The sequence below is a fragment of the Equus przewalskii genome, chromosome 12 (genome assembly GCF_037783145.1).
Source record: "Equus przewalskii isolate Varuska chromosome 12, EquPr2, whole genome shotgun sequence".
Taxonomy (NCBI): domain Eukaryota; kingdom Metazoa; phylum Chordata; class Mammalia; order Perissodactyla; family Equidae; genus Equus; species Equus przewalskii.
In genome coordinates, this window is record NC_091842.1 from 7,073,279 (window position 1) to 7,095,176 (window position 21,898).

Consider the following 21,898-nt stretch of genomic DNA (forward strand, 5'->3'; position numbering starts at 1 on the left):
ACATTCTGGAAGATAAAGATAGGTAGTTTCAAAAGAGAAACATGATCATACTAAAGTTTTGAGTGTAGAGGGTATGGAATAGTGAGAGGGGAAGGTGTTTGGTACCTATTGGTGGGCAGTGAGTGGGGCAGGACAGTTACAATGTGGAACTTGGAACACTTAAACCCCTTCGTGATTTTGCTGCGTATCCTCAGCAAAATACTAAATACCAAGTCTTACCACCACTTCTCCTTCCTTCAGTCTCAGAAGAGAGAAGGCCCTGTATAAGCTATGAGTAGGGTGACCATTTCATCTACTGTCTAAAGTGGGATATTTTTAATTATTCAGGGACAACAGGTGTGAACTTGGATTGTCCTGGGAAACCTGGGGACATATGATCACTTAACTATGGGATCACCTGAATCAGTGTTGGAGGCTGTATTATTATTGTTTTTTAACTAGGAACATTCTTAGTTCTTACGTTTACAGAAATGAGTCTGCCCTCAGGGCAATGTGAGATTACTGGAGTTAAGGAAGTGTGCGTCATTCAGGAGCCTTCTCAGGGGTGTAGAGAAGGAGGGATGACATTCCTGGCAAATCAGAACTGGGTGCTGCTGTTCTGTAATATGCTAAAGAGGAATCAGCTCAGAGCATAGATACTTAGTGAGGCAAACCCAGATCAATGTCACCTTTCTTGACTGCCTTAGGAAGAGTTAATTATTCCACCCTTTGTCCTGCTCAAACACAGTGCTTATAAAGTTGCTGTTGCCCATACTCAAAACAACTCATTAGTTGCCAAACTCAATAGTTTGTAATTTGCGTGATTATGGGTCTCTACCCCTCTATGACTCAGCTCTTTGAGCTCAGAAGTGGGTTTAACATGTTTTAGTGTCCCCATCACTCCTAGCACAGGGCCAGCTGCATCACTGGAACCTGATAAACACCTCATGAATGTGATGGTAGCATAGACTCTTCAGATGATCCAACAGAACGTTCTGAATGTGTGTGGCTCTTTACCTGTCTTGTCTGGGCATATGAGTTTACGTACACTTCTTGCTGCATGTGTTGGATAAGGAGAGTAAAGAGGTGCTGATTTTAATTTTTCATGTCTTTCTTTTTCTACTCAGCATCTTTGGGGCCTACAGCATGGATGTGATTACTAGCACATCATTTGGAGTGAACATCGACTCCCTCAACAATCCACAAGATCCCTTTGTGGAAAATACCAAGAAGCTCTTCAGTTTTGATTTCCTTGATCCATTACTTCTCTCAATAAGTATGTGGACTATTATTTTTCTTTTCCTTCCTTCCTTCCTTCCTTCCTTCCTTCCTTCCTTCCTTCCTTCCTTATCTCACCTTCCATCTCTCCTTTTTTTCTTCCTTCCTTCCTTCTTTCTTTCTGTAACAGCTTTATTGAGATATGATTTATATATAATATCTTTCACCCATTTAAAATGTACAATTCAATTGTTTTTACAACCTAAGTATCCATCTACAGATTAATTGATAAATAAAATGTGTTATAAATGTACAATGGTATACTATTCAGCCATAATGAGGATGAAAATCCTGCCATTGTGACAATATGAATGGACCTTGAGGGCATTATGCTAAGTGAAATAAGTCAGACAGAGAAAGACAAATACTGTATGATCTCACTTATATGTGAAACACAAACTCCCCACCCCCGCCCCCCCCAAACTCGTAGAGGCAAGATCAGATTTTTGGTTACCAGAGGTGAGGATTAGGGTGGAGGAATTGGAGGAAGGTGGTCAAAAGATACAAACTTTTGATTATAAGATAAATAAATACTGGGGATAGAATGCACAACACAATGTCTATAGCTAACACTGCTGTATGGTATATTTGTACGTTGCTAGAGAGTAGATCTTAATAGTTCTCATCACAAGGGAAATTTTTTTTGTGACTGTAAGAGATGATGGATGTCAATGAAACATTGTGCTAATCTTTCACAACGTACGTATATCAAGTCATTATCCTGTACTTCTTAAACTTATACAGTACTGTATGTCAATTATAATTCAATACACCTGAAAAAAAAAAGATTTTTGTTACATTCAAAGATACGTTCAACCATCACTACAGTCAATCATTAGAACATTTTTATCAATGCAGATACCCTGTACATTTTAACTGTGACCTCCAACTCCCCTTAGTCTTAAGCAACCACCAATTTACTTTCTGTCTCTATAGACTTACCTATTTTGGACACTTCATGGATGGTATCATACAACATGTGATCTTTTGTGGCTGGCTTTCTTTATTTAGCATAATGTTTTCAAGGTTCATCCATGTTGTAGCATGTAACAGTCCTTCATTTCTTTTTGGGGTTGAATAGTTCCTTAGGATTTTCTATATATAAAATCATGTTATCTGGTAATAGAGATAGTTTTACTTCTTCATTTCCTATGTGGATACCTTTTATTTCTTTTTCTTGCCTAATTCTCCTGGCTAGAACCTCTAGTACAATGCTGAAGAGGAGTGGTGAGAGAGGCATCCCAGTCTTATTCTTAATCTTAGGGGAGAATATACAGTCTTTCACTCTAAAGTACAGTGTTAGCTATGTTTTTTTGTGGATGCCCTTTATCACACTGAGGAAATTCCCTTCTACTCTTAGCTGGCTGAAGGTTTTTAACACAAAAGGGTGTTGGATTTTATGAAATGCTTTTTCGGCATCTATTGAGATGATCATGTGGTTTTTGAGTTTTTTTCTATTGATATGGTGCATTACACAGCCTTTCATTCCTGGAAAAAAAATCCCACTTGGTTATGATGTGTACTTCTTTTTACATGTTGCTGGATTCCGTTGCTAATATTTTGTTGAGGATTTGTGCATCCATGTTCATAAGATATTTTGGTCTGTAGTTTGTTTTTCCTGTGATGTCTTTGTCTGGTTTTAGTATCAGGGAATACTGGCTTTGTAGAATGAGTTTGGATGTGTTCACTCCTTTTCTATTTTTTGGAAGAGTTTGTGAAAAATTAGTGTTAATTCTTTTTTAAGTATTTGGTAGAATTCCCCATTAAACCATTTGGGTCTGAGCTTTTCTTTGTTGTTAGGTTCTGAATTACTAACTCAACCTTTTTACTTGTTATAGGTCTATTCAGATTGTCTTTTTTTACTGAGGTCACACTGGTATATAACGTTATGTAAATTTTAGGTGTACATCCTTTTACTTCGACTTCTGTCGGATGACGGAAGTCAATTTGTTATAGACTGCATTGTGTTCACCACCAAAAGTCTAGTTGACATCAGTCACCCTGTACATGTGCCCCTTTATACCATTGACCCTCCCACACCCCATTCCCCTCTGGTAAACCACCACAGATTGTCTGTTTCTTTTTGAGTCAGTTCCTGTAGTTTGTGTCTTTCTGGAAAATTGTCCATTTCATAAAGTATCTAATTTATTGGTGTACAATTGTTCATAGTATTCATTTATAGTTCATTTGATTTTTTAGTGTCAGCAGTAATGTCCCCTCTTTCATTTCTGATGCTAGTAAGTTGAATCTTCTCTCCTTTTTCCTTGGTCAATCTAGCTTAAGTTCTTTTCAAAGAATCAGCTTTTGGTTTCATTGATTTTCTCTATTGTTTTTTATTCTCTATTTTATTAGTTTCTGCTCATCTTTATTATTTTATTTCTTCTGCTTTCTTAAGGCTTTGTTTTGCTCTTCTTTTTTCAGTGTGTTAAGGTGGAAAATTAGGTTATTGATTCGAGACCTTTGTTCTTTTTAAACATAGAAATTTATAGCCATAAATTTCTCTCTGAGCACTGCTTTTGTTACATCCCATAAGTTTTGGTATGTTCTGTCTCCATTTTTATTTATTTCAAAGTAATTTCTAATTGCCTTTTTGATTTCTTCTTTGACTTATTGGTTGTTTAGGAGCGTATTGTTTAATTTTCACATATTTAAGAATTTCCAAATTTTCTTTCTCTTATTGATTTATAATTTCACTTTATTGTGATTAAAAGACATCACGTATTATTTCTATCCTGACTCATATTTCTTGAAGTGTACCATTAATTAAAGTATCAGACTATGGTCTGGTTTATTCAGAGACACTAGTCCAATAGATAAAAAGCTAACAGGTTAAGGAATGCAATCTTGTGCCTTTGGTCACTCCCAAGATGTGGATGGGGCCACTGATCTCACAGCTGTAGTGATGGACCCTATATGGACTCACCATTCGCTTGGAAATTTGAGCAAAGTGTCGCATGGAAGTCTGAGCAAAGGTGATTGATGAAATTGCTCCTGATTGAGAACCCTGGTGTCTTTTACTCTTGTGATCGGTAGAGAAAATTATAGTTGTTACAGGTAAAATTTGCATTTTCATTGTGCTTTCTTTTTTCTTTTTCCTACAGCACTCTTTCCATTTCTTAATGCAGTTTTTGAAGTATTAAATGTCTTTGTGTTTCCAAAAAGTGTTACTGATTTTTTCATAAAATCTGTAAAAAGGATGAAAGAAAGTCGCCTCAAAGATAAAGAAAAGGTAAAATATGGTGGTGCTTACATGAGTGTGTTTGCTTTTTATAATTTATTGAGCTGTATACATATGATTTGTGCACTTCACTGTAGTTTTTTCAGATGGTAGAGATCTCTAAGTTTTAGAGCAGGAGACTCCTAATATTTTGGGGAAAATGGAGAAGGTGGAAGTTGGGGGGGATATAAGAAAATGAGTCAGAAGGCAATGTTTAAAATTTAATAATAGGCATGAAAATTACTGTGTCACTGTGTGAATGTTGTTGAGACAAAACTTTATCACTTCCCTTCAACAAATTGTCAAAGGATAAAAATTTCTGCTTAAAAATTATTTTACTGGTATTATAATTTCCCCAGATCTTAGATTGGCAAAGAATCATTTCAATTCCAAGCCTCTTGTTTTACACTTTCCCCAATGGACCCCCCATTAGGATACCTGTAGAGTATAGTCCGTGTTAAATTGGTACCCTCTCATAGTCTGGAGTGGGCAGGAGTCTTCTTTGGCATTGAGGCTGCAAGTTGGCTAACCCAGCTTTGCCTTCATGAGGCCTGGAGACCAGCACTAGGATGTCTGCAGGTCAGGTAGACAGGGCTGGGTACTCCCAGTAAGTTACTGAAGATTGTGTAGAGTTCTGGGAGTTTGGGGCACTTTAAGATGTTCAGAGAAAAGTTGCTGAAGAATTCTGCAAATGTCAGGGGATTAATTTATGTGGCAATTCATTAAAAGTTAAGGATGTATAAAAAGAAGGGATCAAAGTCAGGGACTTCCTCCTGAGCAAGCAGGCACATTAGGAAAGGGAGCAGGCAACTCTTTGGCTGAGAGGCTGTGTTCAAAAGCCAGAACAGCCAAAGATCAGAGAGAGGGAGAACCAAAAAAGCAGTTGGACGTAGTGGCTGGATTTCTCTTAGGGAAACATCCTACTCTCCAAGATTTTTATCTGGTGGCTCTGTTCACTCATGACTCAGGCAACACTAGTCAGACTTTTGGGCTTAAAGGGACCATATTCTCAGGAAAGAGGCTAAATACTGCACTCCCAAGTTATTTCTGACTACACAAGTGACTGTCCATCATTGAAATATCTCTCTCTTCTTCAAGCACCGAGTTGATTTTCTTCAGCTGATGATTAACTCTCAGAATTCAAAAGAACTGGACACCCATAAAGGTAACCAAGGAATGTGTCAGAGGGCCACTGTGGGGAAGCTCATGGGGAGAGGCTGGTTCTAAAAACATGCAGAAAATTTTCCAGACAGATGAGAACTTAAGCCAAATTGAAGAAAGGCAGATTTTCAGATATAAATGGTAGCCCAAGACACTTTCTAGAAACACAGAGGCACAATTTTCTTCAAATCTTGAAGAGCACCAATAAACAAATATTTCATGCTCCAAAGTCATTCAGTGGTATGAGGTTCACCTATATCAGAACCTCTAGGGATCTTGTTTCCATATCAATTCTCAGGGCTCATCTAGACCCACTCATTCAAAACCTCTCCCTGGAAATACACATCAAGTCTTCCTCACATCAGGAGGCACATTGCCCCAGTGTTGGTGACATTAATTTGGACATTTGGTTAAAGTTGTGTTTGCTAGCTTAATCTACTGTAAAGTTTTATTTTTCTCTTTGTATTAATAAGTAAACTGTGAGGGAAGCCTTTGAGACTGCGTAAACATTCTCTTTCTCTTCAAATTTCACCTACTAGTTTTATCATCCATTGATGGATTTAGATTGAAACTATTATTACTATGTTAGTTTCAAAATGATGACTTTCTAATTCCACCATTTTTTATACATTTATGAGTTGATGTTCCATTGTAAGGAGAGGTTTCCATTCTCCCTCACTTATTTACTTGTTTATATATTTATGTCAATATGATGATATATTACTAATTTAGTTTCATATCGTTCTTTGTTTTGATGCGCAAATTCTCTCAGGTTTGTCCACTGGAAGCCTTTTCAAGTGGATTCCTGTGTCCTTTCTTCTTCTTCTTTTTTTTTAATTTTATTTTTTCAGTAGACTTATTTAGAACAGTTTTAGATGCACAGCAACACTGAGTGAAAGGTACAGAGATTTCCCATATACCACCTTCCCCCAACTATACACAGTCTACCCCACAATAGAAATCCCTACCAGAGTGGTACATTTTCACAATCAATGAACCTACATTAGCATATTATTGCCCAAAGTCCATAGTTTACTTTAAGTTTCGCTCTTGGTGTTGTACTTTCTATGCATTTTTACAAATGTATAATGTTGTATATCCACCATTATAATATACAGAGTATTCTATTTCTTTTCACATATTATTTTCCGAGAACTTCCTTGCTTTCTGATGGAAGACATTCCATGTTTCTCTCCTATTTCTCCCAACCAGCCCTTGGGGAATCAACCAATTCCCCAAGGCACTCTGGTTCTTTGTAAAGATAAATGGCATTTAGAAACCAAAATCTGGGATGTAGGAGTTCTCATTGCTTCCAGGGTTTCTCTGCTTCCAGATCCTCTCAGTTGACAAAGCTAGAACATCAAATATATTTACATGGAACTGATAAACAGAAATGTTTCTATGTCTACCCATAACCAGTGATGTAAACATACTCTGTCTGTCTGTCTCTCAAAAAAGGGCCTAATTTATAGTTTCTTTCCATGACATGATTAGTCCTATATGGTTAATTTCAAGCTGCCAATGGCTTGATAGCCATCTCACAGAATTTTCTGATATTTAACAATTGGTCCTAGAGAGCAGGGATGATTTGAGTCTATCACACCACTAGAAGTATATCTATATCTATGTTTACTTCTATCTGTCTATATGGGCCAATCCAACTTTCTGTGGTGAAGGAAATACTCTTTATCTACCCTGTTCAATACAGTAACCACTAGACACATGTGGCTATTGAACACTTGACATGTGGCCAGTGGCACTGAAAAATGGAACATTATATTATATTTAAATTTAAGTAATTTAAATTTAAATTTAAATAGACACACATGGCTACCACATTGGACAGCACAGCTCTAAACTTTGAGTATCATGAGATTTATGCTAACTGGGGGAAAGGATTTGGTAGTTGAGTTTACCCACAACAGCATCACAGGAGTCATCACTGGGAAGTCAGAACTCTGTAGATCTCTCTTACACTCTTTCTGCAGTATTTTGGTTGTAAATCACATGTTTGTAGCAGGTACCAACCACGTTTATTTCAGTGTCCTAAGTACCTAAATGTCCTAATCTAGTCCCAAGCAAATAGATTAGAGTGTGACCATGCTTAGTTTCTTCCAGGAAAAGGTGAAAATGGAGGCCAACTTATAAACAAAAGGGCTTTTTGCTGAGCATAAAGTAGAGCAAAGAAAGGCATCATGTGCTGAGGAAGTTGACATTCAGGCCATGATTGAATAAACATTGCTGTTCTACTCACTGGACCCTATTTTTCTACATTTCATGCTACCTAATACCCTATATTGACACATTCTTTCTTCCTCTATTGTAGTGATGTTGATTAGACTAGGGTCAATCACCACTCTTCTAGCATTTTGTGTGTCTCTGTAGTTCCTGTATACGTCTGAGATATTCCAATTGAAGACTGGTGCTCAGGTCTTCCATTATCTGATGCCTCTTAAGGTACAATCCATACTTCTCAAGCTAGGTTGTGCTCACAAAACATCACGTCTCATGAAAGTTCACATTTTGATTTGATGGTTCTAGAGTAGGTGTTGAAATTCTGTGTTTCTAATGAGCTCCTAGATGCTGCTTATGCTGCTGGTCCATGGAGAATACTTTGAGTAGCAAGAGTTTATCTGTAGTCCATTATTATTCTCTTAAATTCCCTCAAACGTGTTTAGAGGAAAGATCCTTTAATTTTCTCTACAGTTAAGCCTTAGAATTGCACAGACTTTAACAAATTCTATATTTTAGCTAGTGTAATTTAAGTTTTTCCTGGGGGTAGTGCTATTCCATATTACTTGCAGCTAAAGTACTTTTAGGGTTATCCAAGGGACATACTGATAAGGCTGTGTATGTTAGAGAGAAATGCTATCTCTTAAATTACCTAGCTGTGTTGCTGGGGACCAGTGGCATAACCAGGAGGTGATGGCCAAGAACAGCATAAACTTTAGGGAAAACTGAATTAGGACAATGTTTTCTTTTTCCTGGCTCTGTCAGATAGACATCAGAGTATAAAACACTCCCAACTTGACTCTGAACTGATTTTCTATTATTTTCCTTAGGGGTTTGGGAATTTCATTTGGATTTCTAAGTATCTAAACTGTGATGTTTTACATTGACCTGCTTTACCTAACATGTCTTTCCTTTCCTCTTAGCTCTGTCTGATCTGGAGCTCGTGGCCCAATCTATTATCTTTATTTTTGCTGGCTATGAGACCACTAGCAGTTCTCTTTCCTTCCTTATGTATTTTTTGGCCACTCACCCTGATGTCCAGCAGAAGCTGCAGGAGGAGATTGATGCGACTTTCCCCAATAAGGTGAGTGGATGAGATACTTGGAGAGGGAGGGAGAAGGTGAAGTCTTAGCAAGGATTCTCCTCACCACTTGCTGAGCATAAAGTAGAGCAAAGAAAGTCATCATGTGCTGAGGAAGTTGACATTCAGGCCATGATTGAATAAACATTGCTTTTCCACTCACTGAACCCTAATTTTCTACATTTCATGCTACCTAACAGCCTATTTTTTTTGAAAAAGCAGAAACATCAATTCTTTCACCTACTCTATTCAAGCTGGATCCAAAGAAACAAAAACAAAGGGAGAAACCTGGGCAATGTATGCTACTCAGATAAGTATAAGATCTTTGAAAAAAAGTGCTGGTCCTGGCTTATCTGTTATCTTTTGCCACAATATTGCCAGGTAAAACATCACGAAGCATCAGTGGCATCTAGGAATAATAATTTATTGCTCAAGTGTCTGGATAGTTATCTCTGTTGATTTTGGCTGGACTTGCTTTGATCTGGCTAGTGGCTGATCTAGGCTGGCCTTGTCTAAGCTAGCTCGCAGGACTTAGCTCCACATGTCTCTCAGGCTCCAGAAAGCCAGCCTGAGTGTGCTCTTCTCAGGGCAATAGTAGAGGGCAAGAGCAAGAAGCCCAGTCATATGGGTGCATTTCGAATCTGTGCTTGCATCACACTTAACCAACACTGCATTTGTTCAAAGGAAGCCATAAGGCCAACCCCAGAGTCAGAATGAGAGGGCACCACAAAGTTAAATGGAAAGGTCATGGACAAAGGAAAGAGTTAAGAATTGGGACCATTAGTGCACTCTACCACCCTGGGTAGACTTTGCAGATTAAGAGAAGCCTGGTGTAGAGGAAAGACTATAGGGTATGAAGTAAAAGACATATCTTTGAGTTCTCTGTATGGTTTTGGACAAGTCTTATGAACTTTATGAGTCTTAGGTCCTTCAGACATAAGATAAGAAAACATTTTAGGGGCCATCCAAATTAGAGATTATCTTTTTTCTCTGGTAAAGCCCATATTGGGATTCTTTTGTTTTCAGTATGATGAAAAGGTCACTTAGAGACAGAGACTAGCTAACCATTGTGTCTCCCTTTTTTATAATAATAATTACAAGGATAATAACAACGTGAGTACCTAACATTTGCTTATGAATAAATATGTCTCTTGTAAATGCTTTCTATTTACAAATGAATTAACCTGCACAAAATTCTATGTTAGTCAGGATAGACTAGGTTTAGCCTAAGTAACTGATTATCCCTGATTATCTGGAACATGAGTCCTTCCTGTTGACTGGGGAAAAAAAGGTAGAATGTTGCTTGCTGGCTTTCCAAATGTTTGGTCTCCAAAGTGACATACACCATCTCAGCTCACAGCCCATCAGCAAAGCTAATTTCCCCTAAGTTAAAGTGGGCTGGGAAGTTAGGGGACTACATGGATGTTAGGTGAACAGTGAATGTCTCTGCCACACAACCATATGAAGTGACAACTCTAATTATCTCCATGGAACATGTCAAAAAAAACTGAACTAGAAAGAGATGAAATAACTTTCATATGCTAGTTATATAACTAGTGGTGAAGAAGCCAAGCTATGATTCAGGGTATCAGGCTCCTGAGCCAAACTATTAAGGTCTACAACATTGCCTCGTCAATATAACACCAGGTGATAGCCACGTATTGTCCATACTTTTTTTCTGATCTTTGCCCAAACTGGAATTATTTGTGGTGTATGGAGACCTAGCCTCTGGGGCTGGAGTGCTTGTTTATATCTTCAGAGCTTATAGTCAAATCCTGAAGTGACAATTAGGAGACTGTTTCAGCAACAGAGGATGGGTCTGAGAGTGGGGTTCCAATGTTCTTTAAAACTTTCCCGAGAAATGGTGCTCCCTGGTAGTATCCAATCTTATCCTTCTTTTGTCATGTTTGATTTAGAAAGGAACTTGTTTCTTTCCAAATTATTTATAGAGTTTTTATATAATACTGTGTTTCTTTCGAGATTATATATTTATAAATGGAAGAGTTATCAAATAGGATTTTTTGACTAAAAACTTTATGATAAATAGGGGATTCGCTCTTTTACACATTCTCTTTTCTTGGTACAGATATGTGACCTCTCCTTTGAAAGGAAATCGTGACTTTGGCATATTTCACTTAAGAGTAAGGGTCATAGTATATTAGTCACATGTGTTCACTTGAGAGAGAAAAACCACTACATGGTAATGTGAGGGATTTCAGTCCCTGTTTAGGGTATTGTCCCAACGGTGTCTCATAGACCTAGCTCCTCCACATATCTCAGTGGGCCATTGGGCAGGTCAAAGGATATGATAGATATTAAAATATATATAAATGCTAAGGTTCTTTGTCAAATAAATTATTCTTTTGTGCTCCTACCATTTCAATAGTACTGCAGAGATTGAGTGGAAAGTTGATCCCAAATCTCAGTTTATCAAAACCTCTTTCTTTCTTCCCAGGCTCCTCCCACCTATGATGCCCTGGTACAGATGGAGTATCTTGACATGGTGTTGAATGAATCCCTCAGATTATTCCCAATTGCTGTTAGACTTGAGCGGGTCTGTAAGAAAGATGTGGAAATCAATGGGGTGTTCATTCCTAAAGGGACAGTGGTGATGGTGCCAACCTTTGCTCTTCACAAACACCCAGAGTTCTGGCCAGAGCCTGAGGAGTTCCGTCCTGAAAGGTACAGGGCCCCTGGGAAAGGGAACTCACCTTTATCTAGGTTGGTTAGAGCATATCATGACATCTCTTAGGATAAAGGACAAATGAGTGATTGTACAATCATTTATTTGTACATATTTTTATTTTTGGCATTTTTTTCTTATGACAAGAGTGGTCATTGTCAAAATTTTACAAACTGTGGACTAGAAAAAAGAAAATTATAGCTGCGCACAGTGCCGATACCTTAAGATAGGCCTCATTAACAATGTGATGCATATCCTTGTGGACACTTTTCTCTGTATGTATAGATTTTTAAAAATTAGAATGATAATATATTTTATTTGGATGTGTACTGCTTGCTTTATTTACCAGTAAACTATAAACAACATCATATGTTACTATATATATATGTAGTGTATATATTTGTGTGTGACTGCATGCATTTGCCCTAATTTACTGAACGACTATCTGACTTTGGGAATATAGGGCTTATTTTTCCTCTGTGTTTTTCTGTGCTGTTCTCTTCAGCTCTCTGAATTTACCACCAAAATTTCTGCATTCCATTTTTTTAAACATTGGTGTTGTTTTGGCTAGCACTATTGTGAAAGTGCAGGTAATGACCTGAGAGGTCCTCAACCCTGATGTTTTAAGCAGCCTCATTGATGTTGGAAGTGAACACAGGTCCTCAAGTCCTGTCTGTGGCTGCACTCCTGTGCCAGCTCCCCTCGACTCTCAGTATTGGGTGACCCTTCCAAAATGAAGTCATCTGCTCTCTTGATGTCTGAGACATCCTCCCTGGAGGGATCTTGAGCATGTTCCTCTGGGAATTCAGAGCCAATATCTGAATTGGGCATAGCTTGAACTCTGGAAAGAGCTGATGCTTTTGCATTTATTGCATTGGTGAGAAAAATTTGGAATGCACTTTCTAGGGCACTAGCATGGATCTAGACTTTTATTAGCCCCTGAGTATAAGCTCCCAGATGGCAGGGACCTTGTCTTGTTGGCCATGGTGTCCCTAGTGCTGGCATAGCATCTACACATAGTACTTGTTGAAAGAAGAAGTCAGAGTTGACCAACTCCTCTGTTTTCTGGACCAGGGGACATCTGTGTTTCCTCCAAGCTCAGTGGTTCCCCTCCTGCAGCTTCACAAACATAAAATTAGAGATCACTCACTGTACTTCTCTTGATTCAGTCATTAAACAGAGAGTAAGTGCTTACTGTGTGTCAGGGACTGGGCAAAGCAGTGACAAATCTAAATGTTAAAAATATCCTATTAAGAAGAATTTTTGATATATACACAAATATATGTGTTTTGACATATGCATAAGCATATTCTATAGACACAAGTCTATGGAATACTTTTAATGTGCATATATGTGTCTACCACCTGCCCAACAAGCATCAGCGCATGTCAGCTGTATCATCTCACACCACTGCTACCCTTCTCCTGGTTTCCATACTACTTTAAGGCATATCGTGTATAACTATTCCAGAAAGTTCTCCAAAATATAAGGACTCTTTAAAAGTACATAGCCACAATGCCATTATCACTTTCCAGAAATCCACAATTTTTCTTCGTGTAATCACGTATTGAGAAATCAAATTGAATAAAACATAGGTCTAACCTTCAAGGAATTTATAGCCTAGTGGAACAGATAGAGAAGGAAACCAGTGATTATATTACAGTAGAGTAGCATCATATGTCCATGCAAATCATCTGATGTAAGCTATTCTGTGGGAGAGATAGAGAGAAGTGTGGGTAGAGGAAGGGAAGAGAAGAGAAAATAACAATTTAAATAATAGGAGGTATTTCTTCCACTTTTTTCAATAATGTCTTATAGTTTTCAGTGATTAGGTATTGTACCACCTTGGTGAAGTTTATTCCTAGGTATTTTATTCTTTTTATTGAAATTATAAATGGGACTGTATTCTTGATTTCTCTTTTGCTAGTTCTTTATTAGAGTATAGAAATATAACTGATTTTTATATGTTGATTTTGTGCTCTGCAACTTTGCTGTATTTGTTGATAATTCTTAATAGCTTTGGGTCGATTCTTGAAGGTTTTCTGTGTATAGAATCAAGAGATCTGCAAATAATGACAGTTTGCTTCTTCCTCCCAATTTGGATCCCTTTTATTTTTTTGCCTAATTTCTTTGGCTGAAACTTCTAGTACTATGTTGAATAAGAGTGGTGAGAGTGGGTATCCTTGTCTTGTTCCTGTTCTCAGGGGAAGAAGTTTCAGTTTTTTCACCATTGAGTGTGATGTTGGCTATGAGTCTGTCACATGTGGCCTCTATTATGTTGAGCTACTTTCCTTCTATATCCATTTTATTGAGAGGTTTTTTTTTAAATCATAAACGGATGTTGGATCTTGTCAAATACTTTCTCTGTGTCTATTGAGATGATCATGTGATTTTTCTTCTTCACTGTGTTAGTGTGGTGTATCACATTGATTGATTTGTGGATGTTGAACCATGCCTGCATCCCTGGAATAAATTCCATTTGATCACGGTGTTTGATCCTTTTAATGTATTGTTGTATCCAATTTGCTAATTTTTTTTTGAGGATTTTTGCATCTATGTTCACCAGCAATATTGGCCTGAAATTTTCCATTTTTTGTGTTGTTCTTGACTGGTTTTGGTGTCAGGGAAATGTTGGCCTTGTAAAATGAGTTAGAAAGTATCTCATCCTCTTCAATTTTTTTGAAGACTTTGAGAGGTTAGGTATTAAATCTTCTTTGAATGTTTCATAGAACTGATCAGAAAAGCTGTCTGGTCATGGACTTTTGTTTCTTGGGGGGTTTTTGATTATTATTTCAATTCCTTCACTTGTCATTGGTCTATTCACATTCTTTATTTCTTGTTGATTCAGTTTAGGAGGTTCTATGATTCTAAGAATTTATCCATTTCTTCTAGGTTAACCAATTTATAGGAGTATAGCTTTTCATAGTATTATTTTATAATCCTCTATATTTCTGTGATTTGCATTGCAATTTTTCTTCATTTATGACTTTACTCATTTGAATCTTCTCCCTTTTTTTGCTAGTGAGTCTGGCTAAGGGTTTGACAATGTTGTTTATCTTCTCAAAGAATGAGCTCTTTGTTTTGTTGGTCTTTTCTATTTTATTTAAATCTTTACTTCATTTATTTCTGCTCTGATTTTTATTATTTCCTTCCTTCTACTGACTTTGGGCTTTGTTCTTCTTTTCCTGTTTCTTTTAGGCACAGTGTAAAATTGTTTACTTGAGATTTTTCTTGTTTTTTTCCAGATAGGCCTGTATTACTATAAACGTCCTTCTTAGTACCACTTTTGCTGCAACCCATCATTTTTGGTATGTTGTTCTTTGTTTTCATTCGTTTGCAGGTATTTTTTGATTTCTCCTTTGATTTCTTCATTGATCTGATAGTTGTTCAGTAGCATATTGTTTGGTCTCCACATTTTTATGACTTTCCTAGCTTTTTTCTTTTAGTTGATTTCTAGTTTCATGCATTGTGGTCAGAAAAGATGCTTGACATGATTTCAATCTTCTTAAATTTATTGAGGCTTGTTTTGTTTCCCAAGATATGGTCTGTCTCTGAGACTGTTCCATGTACACCTGAGAAGAATGTGTATTCTGCTGTTTTTGGATAGAACATTCTATGTATGTCTATTAAGTCCATTTGGTATAGTGTTTCCTTTAAGTTCACTGTTTCCTTGTTGACTTTGGATGATCTATGCATTGATGTAAGTGGGGTACTAACGACCCTACTAATATTGTGTTCCCAGCAATTTCTTCCTTTAGGTCTGTTAATAATTGCTTTATATACTTGGTAGCTCCTATCTTAGATGCATATATATTAATAAATATTATGTCTTTTTGATGGTTTGTCCCATTTATCATTATATAATGTCCATCTTTGTCTCTTGTTATGTTTTTTGGCTTGAAGTCTATTTTGTTTGTTATAAGTATGACTACACTCGCATTTTTTTGGTTGTCATTTGCTTGCAGCATCATCTTCCATCCCTTACCTTGGAGCCTATGTTTGTCTTTAGACCTGAGATTTGTTTCCTGGAGGGAGAATGTTGCTGAGTCTTGGTTTTAATTCATCCAGCTACACTGTGTCTTTTGATGGGTGAATTCGATCCATTTACATTTAGAGTGATTATTGATATATGAGGGCTTAATACTGTCATTTTATCTTTTGCTTTATGGTTGTTATTTATTTCCATTGTTTTTTTTTTCTTTGTATTTCTGTCTGCCACTTCAGTTGGGTGGTTTTCTGTGATGTTTTTCTCTTCATTTATGATTTGTAACTCGGCTCTGATCTTTTGCTTTGTGGTCACCATGAGGTTTGTATAAAAGATCTCAAAAATTAAGTAGCCCTTTTTCTGCTGATAGCATCTTATCTCCATTAGCTGATGTATGTCCCATCTTTTTCCTCTTTCCCTTCTAGGTTATTGTAGTCACATTATTCTTTTTCTGTGCTGTGAGTTTGTGACCAAATTGAGGCGCTTATAGTTATGTTTGATACTTTCTTTCCCTTTAGCCTTCATGTTACAATTAAGTGTTTACTAACCTATTCTTTTATAGATTTGCCACTTTATGATTCTGCCTATTCATCACCTTGCTCAAGGCTTTGTAAACCTTTGCCTTTGTGTTTCAGGTAAGAAAGTTCATTCGAACATTTCTTGTAAAGCAGGGCCAGTGGCAGTGAACTCCCTCAGATTTTTTTTTTGTCTAGGAAAGCTTTTAGTTCTTCATCATAACTGAAGGATAATTTTTCTAGATAGAGTATTCTTGGCTGATAGTTTTTGTCTTTCAGTGTTTTGAATATATTATTCCACTCTCTCCTAGCCTGTAGGGTTTCTGCTGAGACATGTGCTGAAAACCTAATAGGGGTTCCTTTGTGGGTTATTTTCTTTTTCCTTGCTGTCCTTAATATTTTTTCTCAGTCATTGACTTCTATCAGTTTTAATATTATATGCTTCAGAGAAGGTCTTTTTGGCTTGGTGTAATTAAGAGTTCTATTAAGTTCATGTACTTGCATGTCCAGTTCCTTCCCCAGGTTTGGGATGTTCTCAGCTAGCATTTCTTTGAATAATCTGTCTGCTTCTTTCTCCCTGTCTTCTCCCTCTAGGATACCTATTATCTTTATGTTTTCCTAATTGAGTCAGATATTTCTCGAAGAATATCTTCATTTTTTAAAAAAAGTCAGTTTTCTCTCCTCCACCACCTGAATCATTTCTTGATTTCTATTTTTGAGCTCACTAACTCTCTCCTCCATATGGTCTGCTCTATTTTTAATGCTTTCTACATTATTTTTCTTGCTTTAACTGTGTTCTTCATCTCCAGAATTTCTGTTGTCTTCTTTTTAGAGTTTCCATTTCTGTGGTAAAGTACTTCTTCTATTCATTAATTTTATTCCCGAGCTTATTTAACTTTTTGAGTTTTCTTGTGACTCATTGAGTTTCTTAATGACAGCTATTTTGAATTCTCTGTCAGTTAGATGGTAATCTTCTGTGACTTCAAGATTGGTTTCTGGAGAGTAGTCATTTTCATTCTGTTGTACCATGTTACTTTAGTTTTTCATGATGTTTGATGAAATGATCCTCTGCTGGTGCATTTGTGGTAGTAACCACCTTTCTTATTTGGGTATGGCTTTACTTACTTTGGTTCTGAGATGCTTTTGGTTGTATTTGAGAACCTGCACTTTTCTCCCTCCACTGCCTCTGCTAGAGGCATTGTCAGTGTCCTCCTTGTGCCACTTGTGCTTCTGAGATTGGTGATGGCTTTCTGCTTATGATGTCACTGCCATCTCAGGTGTCACTGCTGAGGTCACCAGGCTGTGAGCATTTCTGTTGCTTCCAGGGTCACCTGGGTCTTGCGTTCCTACACTGGATCTTCATGGGTTCTCCATGGGCTCAGACGCTGGTCTGCTGTGTGCCACTCACACTGCTGCTCCTGGGTTGTCTGACAGAGCTGATTACATCAGTGCCAGGGGTGCTGGGTTCATGGGTGTTGCTGTCACTGCCAGGGGCCTGGGGACCCAGGGACTTGTATGTAGCTCCTGCTGCTGGTGGAGTTGGTGTCAGGTATGCGTCTACTGGGGGCTTGGTCAATGGTTCTATTGTGGTTCCTGAAGCCTATGCTTGCAGGTTCCACCTGCCATCACTGGGTTTGAGCAGGGGCTAAGCTGGGAGAGGGTGTTGTTGCTGCTAATTCATGCATCTTCTGGTCGTTGGCGCTAGCCATTGTGTTTTGAAAACTCAGGACAAGGTACCCCACTGCAGCTGGGGAAATCTGAGTTTCTGCATACAATCCCCACTGTCAGAAAGACTTGACCACTGCCAGGGGAGGGTTGGAGCACATGCATGCTGGATCCCCTGGGAAACAGGAAGTGACACTTACTGGTTTTGCTCAAGCCATGTCTGGTTCCAGTTGTATGAGCCACAGTGCCCTCTTCCTCAGCTCCCACTATGCCCACTGTTTCTGCTCTGCTTGCAGTTATGCAAGCTGCAGTGCCCACTCTTTAGTCTCTACTCACAGTCATGTGAGCTGTGGCACCTGTTTCTGCTCTGCTTGCAGTGACTGTCAGCAGGCGCATGTCCAGCATGAGGATCCACACTCTGAACTGCTGCTGCCAAGGGAGGGGGAGAGGGATGCTCCCCTAGTTCCACTGCTTCCTGGGGTTTCAATCCACCCACCTTCAGATGTACAGATGTGTGGATCTCTTATGTGTCCTGTTGTGCTGTGTATGTAATCCGCTGTTGGTCAATGGATGTCTGATTGATTGTAAATTTGAGGGGAGACACAAAGGGAACAACTCACTCCACTATGATGCTGACTTCACTTTCCTAGCTCTTGTGGTTTTTCTCTTTCATTAACTTGTTTTCATCTACTGTTGTGGAACCAGGTTCAGTAAGGAGAACAAGGACAGCATAAATCCTTATATATACCTGCCCTTTGGAGCTGGACCTCGAAACTGCATTGGCATGAGGTTCGCTCTGATGAACATGAAACTTGCTCTTGTCAGAATGCTGCAGAACTTCTCCTTCAAACCTTGTAAAGAAACACAGGTCAGAGAGCTAATGTTCTGTGTAAATAATGTTTATTTGGGAGTTTTTTTTTTTTTAATCTGGGGCATCTTTCTCTCTATGTAAAAGAATATTTTCTATTCAAAGAGTAATTTATTTATTGCCAGAGAATTTATTTGGAGCCATCTATGACCTTTAGGGCCCTTCAGCTGTGGACTACTAAGTCTGTGGCATTATAAAGACTCAGCCATGAAGGTCATCTAGAGTCAATTCAATTAGCCCGACATGATTATGTGCAGTTCTTTGAACTTGAGCAAAGTTTAAAATTCTATTTCTAGCCCATTGGGAGGAAAGGGAAGTGTTATGCACAGCCATGAAGTGCAGCGATTACCACGTCCTCACTTTTGAAGGATAGTCTTCTCCCCCAGACCTTACAGAAGCTCTGTGAGAGCAGTTCTAAACCATTGTCTATATAATGAAATCAATGGAGAGCTTTAAAAAAATCCTGATGCCTAGGTCATCTCAGAAATTCTAAAATAGTTCATGAGAGTGGGGCTTAAAAACACCCCTGTTGTATCTCATGTGTAGCCAAAGTTGAGAATCATTGATTTAAATGTTTTCTACCAGATGTGAAGGACTCCCACAACCAGGGTCATCCTGGCTATTTGACCTCACCTTCCAGGAACCCTGCTCCAGTCAAGCTGGGCTCCTTTTACATCCTAGTAATAACTTAATGAATGTTTTTCTTGCTCTCCTTCACATCCTGTTCTCACCTTTCAAGTCCTTTTTCAATCCCCACACCCCTCCATGGAGCCTTCCCATCTAGTCCAGAGCCCATTCTCTCCTATGCTCTATCAGTTTCTGCAGGCTGGTATCTCATCAATTGGACCATGAAAGTTAATATTTTGTCATTAAACCATCCTGTTTGGTTCTCTATGTTTTCTTTGTACCTAGGAATGTTTTTAACTTTGTCTGGTGCCATGTAGTCATTCAGTAAATGCCTAAGGAGTGAGTTGAAGTTTATTTACAGCTCTTGGTTACAAATTTTGAACAATTTTATCTTTAAAAATTTAACAAATATGCAGCCAGCCCAGTGGTGTAGTGGTTAAATTTGCGCCCTCTACTTTGGCCATCTGTGGTTCGCAGGTTCAGATCCCAGGCACAGATCCACACACTGCTTATCAAGCCATGCTGTGGTGGCATCCCACACACAAAATAGAGGAAGGTTGGCACAGATGTTAGCTCAGTGACAATATTCTCAAGCAAAAAGAGGAAGATTGACAATGGATGTTAGCTCAGGGTGAATCGTGCTCACCAAAAAGCAAAAGAAAAATTTAACAAATGATATTTATGTATGTGTGTGTGCATGTGTGTGTGTCTGTCTGTCTTTCTGCAGAGGAAATTCATGTATGCCATTGAAATGATAAAATAACAAGGTTGTATATTTATAGAAAGATCTGGAATCTCTCCTCTGAAGAACATAAATAATGGTTGCCATTGTTTCATATCAAACAAGGCCCTATAATAAGGCTTATTTCTAGGACTCATGCATTTAATATGCAACTCCTCCCCTTATGTAGTGTCTCTGAAGGAGAGAGGAAGATAAAGATGGTTTCTATCTTAGTTTTGGCTTTAGGGCAGTTATGTGGCAGTCCTGTAAGTGTGTCCAAACAGAAGACTCAACTCTGAGAGAAAGCAGGTCTCTGTCACACCTTGGATGGGCAGGCACTCTCTGCAAGCTCCCAGTCATCCACAGGCTGGCGCTTCTCACCCTACATGACAATTTGCTTGCCCTTCAGTCAACTGAGTCCCAAAGATGACTCTGCTGCTGGCTCCACCACCACTGAAAGGGTGACTTGGTGAGGATGGAGCTAAAACTATCAGTCAAAACACTGTAGGTCAGAAATTCCCCATTTGCACTACATGGGGGATCCTAGAGATTAAAAAACAGGCATAATGCTTCACAAAGATCTCTTCCAATCATGAAACTGGATGGGTACCACTAGGATAGGTGACTGAACTCTTTAGAAGTCAAGGATTATTTGTACAATTAAAATGTGTAATCCCCACTCAGGATTAATTGCAAGTTCCAACATACACAAAATTAACTCTATGCTGCTTTTGTAAATAGTTTGCCATAATCCTTAAGAATCTGGTTTAAATTTTAATAGTTCATTCTTTTTACTTAAAATTTATAAAAAATGAACACAAGCCAACATGGTTTTATCTCTGTCTTGGTCTAAAATGGTGCTGCATAAATATTTTGTTGAATGAATGGATGGATGAAAGCTTTCACTATCCACACACACACAGACTTACACACAGATACAGCTTAGAGACTAAGTATAAAGAATTGAAGATATATGATCTTAAAAGTAGTTTTTATATGTTTGTGAAGCACTATTATTCTCAATGTATCTTGTCAACGTTGCTTCTGTTCTTGGGGAAGCTTATAAGTCAATTCTCATATGCTTGTTTAACTGTTGCAGATCCCCCTGAAATTAGGCAATCAAGGACTTCTTCAACCACAAAAACCCATTGTTCTAAAGGTTGAGTCCAGAGATGGGACAGTGAGTGGAGCCTGACTTTCCACAAGGACTTCTGTTTTGTTCTTCAAGGAAGTTGTATCTCAGAACATCAGAGACCTCAATTTACTTTATGAATAAAACCCGGAATGAAGATGGGCTTAACCTACTGTATTTGATGGATGCCTAGAGATTCTTGCATTCTTTGAAATTTCTCAATGCCTATGTAGAGTATTATATGCTGTGTGATATAAAGGAGGGGGCTATATAAGTGTCAGATATATGGACTCAGCTTATCTGGTTCTCACAGGATGAGCTCCATCCACCCCCAGTTAGTACCATCTATTTTTCCTGAGCACTGATCAAGAATAAAACTTTCTCAACAATTTTATCAACAAACTTTAATGAAAAAAAATTATTGTGCTGACTGTAGTAGTGACATTTATATTTCATGTTCATTTTGAATCTTCTATGAAGCATTATACTGAGCAAGCCAATAAATAGCTCTTTACAAAAGTATTATCTTATTCCTTTGTGCACATTAAAGGGAATCTACAGAACTGAATCAGTGAGAGCCAGTGACTAAATGTTTTTGACCATCACAATCACTGGTTGGGTGGGGTCTTTTTCAGAAGTCCCATTTGATATGTTGAGATAGGTGAGAGTTAATCTATTGTGACTTTTCCCATTACTTAGAAAGTATATTCATAGTTTAATTCTCCCTTTTTTGGAGCACATATTTTTTGTAACA

General features: G+C 38.1%; 1 protein-coding gene across 1 annotated transcript in view; it reads left to right on the top strand.

Annotated features, from left to right (window-relative positions):
- Positions 1-21,663, top strand: part of LOC103564392 (cytochrome P450 3A12-like) — a 34,528-nt gene extending 12,865 nt beyond the window's left edge. The window contains exons 7-13 of the mRNA XM_008540104.2: positions 1,107-1,255; positions 4,359-4,486; positions 5,573-5,639; positions 8,791-8,951; positions 11,404-11,630; positions 18,502-18,664; positions 21,112-21,663. Of these exons, the coding sequence (XP_008538326.1) occupies positions 1,107-1,255; positions 4,359-4,486; positions 5,573-5,639; positions 8,791-8,951; positions 11,404-11,630; positions 18,502-18,664; positions 21,112-21,207 (991 nt within the window). The 3' untranslated portion in view covers positions 21,208-21,663. The remainder of the gene's footprint in view (positions 1-1,106; positions 1,256-4,358; positions 4,487-5,572; positions 5,640-8,790; positions 8,952-11,403; positions 11,631-18,501; positions 18,665-21,111) is intronic.
- The last annotated feature ends 235 nt before the right edge of the window (positions 21,664-21,898 follow it).